The 10,420-nt window shown below is 48.9% G+C and overlaps 1 protein-coding gene across 2 annotated transcripts in view; it reads right to left on the reverse strand.

Moving 5' to 3' along the window:
* The window catches only part of LOC126542376 (retinal guanylyl cyclase 1), a 218,172-nt gene extending 216,867 nt beyond the window's left edge, over positions 1–1,305 (reverse strand). For both annotated transcript variants that reach the window (XM_055077225.2, XM_050189429.3), the window contains exon 1: positions 223–1,305. In XM_055077225.2, the coding sequence (XP_054933200.1) occupies positions 223–910 (688 nt within the window). In that variant the 5' untranslated portion in view covers positions 911–1,305. The remainder of the gene's footprint in view (positions 1–222) is intronic.
* Positions 1,306–10,420: the final 9,115 nt, after the last annotated feature.

The following is a 10,420-nucleotide window of genomic DNA, read 5'->3' on the forward strand; positions in this document are numbered from 1 at the left end:
CTTTCTGTGACCAAGATTCTTTTTGACGAGCATTCTAATTACGATAGCGAGGGGGTATTCGTGCTCACTATAGCTCAAGACTTAGCTGCCATGCTAAGCGATTGTCAGAATGTCTGTTGTTGATCTGGCCACGAGCGAGCCATTTGAACCATTCGGCTGTTCAAACTCCAATAAAAAACCAGTGCTTCTGAATCATGCTCCGTAAAAGACGAGCTTGGTCACCTTTGACGGGCGCCTTGATCACCCGTAGAGCGGCGTCCACTTCTTCCAGTTTGGCATTGGGCGATAGCGCGATGACGCGGCGCACGACAAGACCAGACGGCCGCAGCTTGGCCTCCAGCTCGTTGGCCAGAGCGAGCCACGGCTGCTCTTCGCACACCACCAACACCGCGTACTTGACACGGAGGTCGTTGAGACACGAGGCCACGGCGAAGGCAGCCAGAGCCACATTGGACGACACGCGGCCGAAGTACACGGACGACGCCTTGTCGGCCGGCAGAGCGCCTGCGGCGTAGCCGTGACAGTTCCACACGACCAGGGGCTTCCGGTGCACCTGCGCCAGCAGTTCGCCGGCCGCGCACACTTCTTCGTCCAGGCCACCGACGACGCCTGCGACGCGTGGGTCCTCCATCGCTTCGATGAGGGGCAGCAGGCCGCCGGTGCTGCAGACATCGGTCGCGTTGCGCACCGTCAGCGTCATGTTGAACTCGGAGAGGTAAGCGGCCAGCTGCGTGTGGTTGGAGATCAGGGTCTCCGTGGCGTATCGCAGCGTGCTGGCATTGAACGCACGGCACCTGTCCTCGTGAGGAAGCACGACGATCTGCTGCTGCCCGAAAGCGGTGGCTGCCGCGCGACTCAGTAGCGCGCCGCACACCATGCAGGCGACCAACACGGGAACCGATGACGGCATCTCACGCGGCCGTCAGCTGCTGACGACGACTCGTCGGCGTCGCGGCACCGCTGCCGCACTTGTCGTGATTCGAGTAGTAGCTGTTGTTGCCGCCGCCGCAGCAACAGCTGCCGATGTTGCGCATCGTGGGCCTGATGATCGGCGGTTGCGGCACGCCGGTCCCCGGCGTTCGTCGCCACTAGAGCCGGGCGCCTTTTGAATTTCCCTCCTCGCGAGAGTCGGCGGTGACGATGCACTCTTCTATGGCGGCAGCGGTACCGAGGGCGTCATCGCCGTGGCGGAGAGCACGAGCTGTCGTCTTCGGCGCCGCCGGCGACTCCGCCGCCGCTGCCTGGCGGAGGGCATCACGTGCCGTCTAGCCGGAGGTGCGCCTGGGGTCGTGCGCGGTGTCGGGACACCTCGGCGGAGAGTGCGGGCCGCGCGCTGCTCGCCGCGACGCTTGCGCCGCCGGCGTGGTTGGCGGCCGCCGATCGAACTGCGCCACGGTGAGTGCGTGAGATGGTCATTCGTTGAGCGCTCCTTACCGCGGGGTGCGCGTGGGATGCGCCTTTTGCGTGCGCGTGTCGCGCATTCGATGGTCGTGATTTGCCTTTGATTTGGTGCTCTGCCTTGAGCACTGCGCCACTCGCGGAGTGGGAGAAGAGCTACAAAGTGATGTACAAAGGAAGACAGAAGCGCGCGGTGGTAAGCGGCGTGGTGATCACGCTGCTGCTTCTATTTTTGCACTCCTAAATTTTCTTTTCGCGGTGACCTTTTTCATTACGCTGCTACAAAGGAATACAGAAAAGTATCGTCTTTGTTTTAACGTTTAGTTCGCCTCTGGCACACAGTATTTCCTACATGCGATACAACATTTCCCACGCACGTTATACGAACGGTGAATGTCAATATACCTGTATGTAGCGCTCCGCTAAATTGCGGTGCAGTTTCCGTACTTCAGACAAAGATGATGCAAGAGAGATGTGACACTTGCATCTCTAATAAAACATGACGCAGGGGTTACGGCATGACGGAGGCTAACCAATCAACGTTGGGTTAGCAGTTTCTCAACTGCTATGCGATGTTTTGAGAAAAGGGCTTGTGTTCGTCAGTTGTGTGAGAATTGTCTTATGCATCCACGGCTGCGTTCGTATTTACAGTTTTGGTGAGTTATTGCAGCGAGAAGTAAAGATGGTGCACACGCAGAAAGACAAGCGTAAAAACAGAACGGGCATGTACGAAATCGCACGAACATTCATCAAGCGTCGTACTGCAATCATGTAGCCAGTGTTCAGACATAGGTCCAAACGAGAGCTCCCTAGCTCCAATTCCGCAGGTCCCGCAGATGGTAGTTGAATCGGCATCGATAGATCTCTCAAAACCGTTGCTTCAAGCGAGCCGTGCAAGCCCGGAATCGAATGTATGGGCACGCTTGCCGGCGCGCACACGGGTATCAGACTGTCAACGCGAGCAAGGACAGTGCACCGAAAAAATCACCATTGGAATCTGTCATCAAAGCCATGCTGCGGCAAATAATCGACGCCCTGCGGCTGCTACTGTCTCGTTTAAAAACGCCAGTGGCGCTAACAGTGGCAAAAATTATGAAAGCTATAGATAATCTATTAACTACACTGCAGTAACTTCTACGTTTGCCCACGAAGATGGTTGTGGTGTGCTGTGCTGCGAAGTGTGCACGTACACGTTGCATAGAAACCATATGCTGTGGAGCCCTCATCATTATCATCATGTTCATCGTAACACCACCCTCCTTCCTTTTAACGTCCTTTGTCTGTTATTCCCCCAAGCCCTTTCCCCAGCATGGCTAGAGGCAATTCACTCAGGCCGACCTCCACGTTTCTGGCATTCAAAATTATATCTCTCTCTCTTTCTCTCTCACTCATAGATGCGGGTGAGAAAACTTTAGACACCAAGGCGATACTAGGTCTCGAACTAACTAAGGCCTTTGACACTGTCATGCACAACGCAATACTACAGAATCTCCAAGAGCTAGAGGTAGGACGTGAAACATACGCGTACATCAAAGAGTTTTTGACGGATCATACGGCAAAGATTTCAATTGGAGAATCCAAATCGAAGGCGCTCAAACCAGACAAACTAGAATCCCGGAGGGTTCAGTCCTATCTCCTTTTCTATTCAACGTGGCAATGATCGGTCTTCCTGCGAGTCTCGAAAAGATAGAAGGACTCGGACACCGCCTATACGTGGACGACACCACCCTCTGGGTGGCGGCTGGAAGCGATGGGCATGTGGAAGAGATCCTCCAAACAGCAGTAAACACAGTCGAAGACTGCATCAAAGACAAGAGACTGAGATGTTCCTCGTAAAAATCCGAACTTCTGCAGTGTAGACCCACATGCAGGGGTAGAAAAAGCATTAAGGAAAGGCCGGGCATTGTGGTCACAGTAGAAGGCACCAGGATACCGATAGTGGAGAGTCTGAGAATATTGGGACTCCACATATCCGTAAACGGCCATAACGGAGAAGCCATTCGACTACTGGACAATAGTGTTCAACAAACAATCAGACTAATAAAGCGGATATCCGACAGGCAATATGGCATGAAAGAGCACAGTCTCATCCGATTAGTAGAAACATTCGCAATCAGTCGTACTGTATATCTGGTCCCTTACCTCAGTCTCTATGCTGCGGAGAAAGCCAAGATAGAATGCATTATTAGAAGGGCGTATAAGCAGGCCTTGGGGCTTCCGGCAAATACGTCAAACGAGAAATTCTTGGCGCTCGGCGTGAACAACACACTAGACGAACTTATTGAGGCCCAGAGAGTAGCGCAGTATGAAATACTTACACAGAGTTTGATGGGGAGACACATTTTAAACGACGTCGGAATAATCTGCGAAGCACAGCATGGTCTGCGGAGAGACATCCCAAGGAAAATAAGGGAACATATCTCAATGCCCCCGAGCCCCAGAAACATGCACCCGGAGTTTCACCTAGATAGAAGAATCGCAAGAACGAGAGCTCTTCACAAAAAATTCTGTAGTGCCAGGGACGTGGTCTATGTGAATACAGCGGAGTACGCAAATCGACAGCGTTTGTCCATAGTTGTTAGGACTCTAGAGGGTGACTCCAGAGTTAGTGGCACCGTAAGAACAGGAAAGGCGGAGGTGGCGGGGGAGGCTGCCTTAGCACAGGCAATAGCCTCCACGGAGGCTAACATCGTATAAAGCGACTCCAAGACAGTCGCCAAGAACTATGCCAAAGGAAAAATCTCGGCGGAAGTGCTGAGAATTCTAACCAACTGTCGTGAAGATCGGGTCGTTCACATTATATGGGCACCCGCATACTCCTCCCTTCCTGAGAACGAAATAGCGCACAACCTCGCTCGAGAACTGACGGGCCGAGCAGGTGAGATGCAAATACTAGGAACGGAGAGAGACCGGATGACCAGCTTTGACGAGATCCCCAAACACTATAAATTGGAAAGGGCCCATTTCCCCCCGGCATACTCCTCGCTAAGTACACGGCAAAGGACGGCATGGCGCCTCTTACAAACACTTAGATATCCGAACCCAGCGGCCTACCACCACCTTTACCGGACCTTTACACGGATAGATGTAGATTCTGTCAAGAAAGGGTGAACCTACAACATGTGGTTTGGGCTTTTCCTCGGACACCCACACATAATAAAATACGCAAGACCGGGGAGCAGTGGGAGACAGCGTTGCTCAGCTGTGCACCGGAAGACCAACTTAAGGCAATCCAGCAGGCCGAAGATGCCACCAGGGCCCAAGGGCTCGAGTCCGTCATCTAGGTAGAAAGGCCTAGGTCTCAAATCTGCTGTCCTAAAATAAAGTTTATTCCTCCTCTTCTCTCTCTCTTCGTCTGTTTAGGCGTGTCATTAGTCAACTCTCGTTTTCGTACGAAATTCCCTAGACTGCACATGAGCACGTGACCACTGATGTGAGAGACTGTTGTAAAATGTGGTATCAAACCGCCGCGTCATGTGCGCGCTGTCAATGCGCAGGCGTCAAGTTCTTTTTCTATGTTCACTCCTCCTTTTCCCTTTCCCCTTTTGCTTTATATATACGTGCATTAAACACTTGTGCGTTGTTCTCGGCTAACCACTCGGTCGTCAACGTCTCCCTTCTTACATGACGGCAGCTACGCTGCCGCTGCTATGTTACAGAGACAGTCAATAAGTTTTCCATAAATGACCTCGCCGTAATTAGCTACAGCCAGTAAACGAAAAACTGTCCTGCTGTGCCATCTTGATGGTAAAATTCGGACGTCCACTTTGATGCAAATGAACAATCCGAGGACGGCTCAGAAAACATCGCGGGCGGCTGTTCAAGCCACTCTGGTCGCTCTGTGTACGCAAGCACGTAAGCGTCTTGGCAATGGGAAACGAATGCACCGTGAATTATATTACGTTACCAGTCTACATGCGATAGCAACAGAGATCGAGATCATTTTGGATATATTGTTCTTGTGGGGTGCCTGTATAATTTTTCTTCTTTTTCTTTCTTTTCTTGCTTTGTCTACGATCTCATGCACTGTTTTGTTTCAGTATTTTTACCTTTTTGCCATATGCTTGCTGGTAATCTGTATAAGACACAGTTTTTTCCCAATAAGCCTTAGTTAGAAATTAGCGCTCGTCCATATCATCCGGTTGTATCTATTTCGCGCAATAAGCCCTCGTAACATAACAGAATACCAACTGGCCCACTCTGACACCCTTGTAAAAAAACTCCATGCTTTTAATGAAGGAGGTAGGATAACTTTTGACTTTCCATTGGGAAGTACAACTTAACAGAGGCACACATCGTAGTGTTACCCTCTCTTGCTTTCTGGTTGCGGCATGGTTACTGATATTCGCAGTGGCATTCTTGTTACAAAGGTCCTGACATGTGGTGATAGGCGCTCGCGGATAACGCTTTTCTTTTCTTTTTCTTTTACATGTATAGCTGTTGAGCAACGCTGTCTGTCTGATGTGTGAAGCTGACCGGATGTAACGCAGGAGGCCACGTTATTTACTCTAACTGTGCAAGAAGAAGAAGAAAAAGAAGAAGAAGAAGAAGAAGAAGAAGAAGAACAACAACAACAACAACAACAACAACAACAACAACAACAACAACAATCACTAGACGGAGTGAACTCACAGCACAATTACGCGATCTTTGTCACATAGCGAAACTATATTTCTGCTTAAAATGAACTTGCAGTGCAGCTAAACATACGAGGGGCACAATAGCTCCGCTCATGGCTCCATGTGCTCCACGTGCGCTGCTTAGTACGCAGTAGAATATATTTCCGTGCTTTCGCATCGGTCATATTACAGATACATAGATTTATTATTGTCAAGTATTACGAAATGTCTGCATAGTTTCATGCCTCCTAAGTAGGTGCTTACAATCCTACTTCCTTTCTAGAAAAATGACATGGTGGTACCTCGGCGTGGCACCCGACATCAACATAGTCTCTCACGAACCTACAGGTGATTGCCGACTACGTTTATAATATGAGCATTAATTTTTTCCGAATGAGCAGTAATATTATTCAAGGAAAAGGGTCCGGTTGATAAATAACCCGTGGTCAGTTCAGAAATGAGTCAGTTCACTAAATTTGCTGCGATGCGGTGTAGCGCTGTGGTTATCACGACCTTTTCGCTCCAAAGCCGACCGTCTACAAAAAAATAAAGAAAGAAAAAACGAAAGAAAGAGAAAAGAAAGAAAACAAAGGAAAACTGGCGTGGAGCCGGTGAGACGGAGCTCGTAATCCTGTCGTCGGCTACACATAAGAACCCATGGCGTCTGGATCAAGCAGCAGCCAAACAGGAAATTCCACGTTAATAACAACAAAAAAAGCTTATTATTGTTTATTTCATTTTTTTTATTCGAGGTGCAATGCCAACGAAACCCGACGAGAAAAACGAAAATTCACAAAGAGTCGGAACAGGCATGCTCATCTTCTATGTCCGAGCGTTGGCACGGGAGTATGGGGGTGTGAAGGCACTGTGAACCACCGACCGGCGTTTCTTTACGTGTTCCTTTCAGATGAGCCCAGTCAGCACTACTGTCTTACTCCGTGGTACTGTCGCTTCTGTTGCAGTGATGTGCTTTGCAAATGTACCATGAACGCGTTGTTAAAGCTGATTTTTCCTTGCGGCGACTGACGGGCTTAATGCTGCATTGGTTACTATGTAGGGTATGGACTGTGTGCAGGGTGGTTTACTGATTCCGTGTGGTCCCACTCTGGGACTGGACGCGAAAGCTATAGCGCTTTCACCAATTCTCCCAGTAAATGTGGCCTGCATAATTGATTACCACAAACCCCCTCCGCCGGCATTATATACCCGAAGCATCGGTGAACGACGCCGCATATGAGATAATTACACGTGCGCGGCCGTCATGATACGTGATAGCGGGCGGTCAGGCGCACCGCTTGCTTGCTGCGTCGTCTGCTTTGCTCTCCTCCGAGAAAGCGGCACAGGCTCGGAGTGATACGTCGCTGACTTGCACAATCTGCACATTGGCTCTTCCGAGTGACTCACGCACCCCGTACCAAACTTTCGCACCACTGCAACTTGATTTTGGGCAGAAATGCAGCGACAGTCAGAGACAGCACACTCGTTACAGCTGACGCGCATGGACAAAGAAACGCGGCCGATCCTATATTCATCCTCTCGCGTGGTGAATTATTTCTGATCAACCGAGGAGGATCGGAAAATCGAAGCGGTGCGATGAATTTAACGGAAGACCGAGAGCAAATCGCCGGCAGGGTGCGCCATTTCAACACGGTCCCCGAATATTCGGAACGATTACGATGAAGAAGAACAAACGCGTCTCATGGCACGAAATGAAGGGAAGAGAAAAAGAAAGCGCTGAATGAGGAGGAGGGAACAGAGAAAGTAAAGCTAGGGAAGCCAACCAGGCGCGCGTCAGGTTGACTACCCTACGCAGGGATAAAGGAGTTAAAGGATGGAAAATAAAGTAAAGGAGAGGAAGAGAGACATCGCACTGCGAAACGCGTGGGCCTGCCCATCGCACATAAAATAAAGCGGAAGGCATTGAACTGGTACACCCTTGATTCGCTTTGCCTACTGTCATCCATGCTCCTAAATTTAAGCGAAATCGCTCCCCTCTTTGTTTTCTCTTTGTTCCTCGGAGTCATGTAAACGTTTTTTTACACATATTCAATGCCGAGAGAAATTTCATTAGCGCCACGTGTCCACTCCCATTCTTCCTTGCAAGCAAGTCAACACCAACGCTCTCAGCGCTTCTCTAGATAGAACGGTAACATAATGTCGCACAGAAAAAGACCGAAGAAAAAGAAAAAAGCCCCCCCCCCCCCCCCTCACCAACACAATGAATTAGCAACATATGGAGACGAAAGCAGTGGAAGGAAGACACGAAACACTGCTAAAATGAGGGGGACGGCAAAGCCAGTACGAAACAAGCGCTTCAGAGCTCGAGCTGCGTGCTTCGTTTCTCAGGGAAACCATTATTTATAGCGCCCGAAAATCGAAACGGACAACTAGCGAGGGGTCGCAGGCGCTTTAACTCCGAGTTATGAGTTCTTCGGCCGAGTCCGCCATCGTGTCGTCTGTCTCTTGCGTGTTGTTTTCGGGTGCGTTCAACAGCTGGTGCTTGTTGGTAATGAGCGCAGAGGATTAAAGAAGAGCGAGCGGGGTAACGGTGGAGAGAGAGTGAAGAGATGACTGAAATCAGCCGGGACACAGGGCAGTGATTCGTCTGGACCGTTGGAACGTGGGACACGGAACGTAAAAGCAGGAATGAGCAGAAGATTGAGTTGGGAAAGAACGCACTGAAGCGGCGAAAAAGCAGAAATGAATCCACCGGGCCGAAACAAACGAAAACAAAGGACGCGAAAGGGGATGACGAAGACATCGCCTAAAGATATAGTGTGTTCCTTTTCTGGTCGGCATAGAGGAGCCTGTCTACGTCCTTTGACGGCTAAGGCAGTTTCGATATCGAAGGCATATTAAACGCGTCGATGTGACATGACAGCGCCTAAGGTTCGCGAAAGCGCTGATAAAAACAAATAATAACAACCATAGTTAAGCACTGTGCAATCGAATTCTGGACATATACAACGTGGCTGACTTTAAGTGGAAAAGAAAGCTTGACTATGCTTTGTTGCGCGCAGGCAAACCTGCCGCCGAGCTTCCAGGCCGGCTGCACAGTCGCCGTCATTCTTGGATATGAAAGTGTATAGCCTGAATTGTTCTTGACTTCAACGCCGCCCGTTCGCAAAACTTGGCTGCCATTCTAGGCATCGACGAATTCCTCCATATTGTCAAATTCTGTAATGGCGGCAGTTTGAGCCAATCAGAGAGGCTGTAGTAGCTCTCTGGACCAATCAGAGCTGGCGAGATGTCGAATTCCAATTACACATTCCAATATAATCTTATTGAGATAGTACGGAGCTGTGCTGTCAGTGGTTCTGTGGTGGTATGCACTGTAGGAATCCACCTAGTGGACTGTCCATTTGGGTCGATCGCTGCTGATTGGCTGGGGGCGCTCGTCTCCTTCTCGCTCGTACAGCTGCATCCAATCAGATGCGGCCGAAATGGACAGCCCACTAGACGGACACTTACAGAATAACCCCCCCCCCCCTCCCCCTGGTCACACGAGTAACTTCGCACATTTTAATGCTTAGGTTAATCAACCACGTATTGCACCAGTGAAATATAGCTTGGTCCGATTTACAATACGTTGATGTCGTTATCATTAATTAGTTCTCGAAAAATAAAATAGTCGTCGTCAAAGAGATTAATGTTCGAAGAGATTACTAGTGATGTGAGCTCATTAATAGTAATAAGGAACAATAGATGGCCTAAGACGGAGCCTTGGGAAATGCAGAAGTGAACTTCGCAAAAAGGAGAATTATGGCAGTCTACAGCAACGACCTATTAGCAAGAAAAGTCTCCTTTCATTTTAAGAGGTCACGGCGGAGATTTAGTTGGTGTAGTTCGTAAAATAATATTCTGTAGCAAACCTTATGAAATGCTTTTGAAAGGTCTAAAAAAGTGCAGCCAGCAAGAGATGATTGATCAAGAATACGATGGCAATTGTTAGTAAAATGTATTAACTGAATTTTTCATGAGGCATTTTCCGGAAACTATGCTGTGCCGACTTGGCAAATGAATTCAACTAAAAAATGTTGTCTACTAAAGATAGCAAATAATATACGCTGAAGCAGTCTGCAACAAATATCCGTTAAAAAATAGGGATGTAAATGGTTGGGTAGTTCTTATTGCCTGATTTATACGGTGGAACAATTTTCCCAATTTTCCGTTGACTAGAAAACGTAGACGTGCCCGGTGACTGCTTAAACATCTTATTTAATTTATTGAAATTGTAGACACTGGTAATAAAAATAAAGTAGTAAGACCATCGTAACCAGGAGAAGAATAATTCTTAAGTGTTTCGATTAGTCGTACAACGTCAAGCGTTTCATCAATCACTGGTGACACGGGTAAATAATTGTACAAAAGCGCAATATGTCATTTACAATGAATATCTAAAG

Source organism: Dermacentor andersoni, chromosome 2 (assembly GCF_023375885.2).
Source record: "Dermacentor andersoni chromosome 2, qqDerAnde1_hic_scaffold, whole genome shotgun sequence".
Classification (NCBI taxonomy): domain Eukaryota; kingdom Metazoa; phylum Arthropoda; class Arachnida; order Ixodida; family Ixodidae; genus Dermacentor; species Dermacentor andersoni.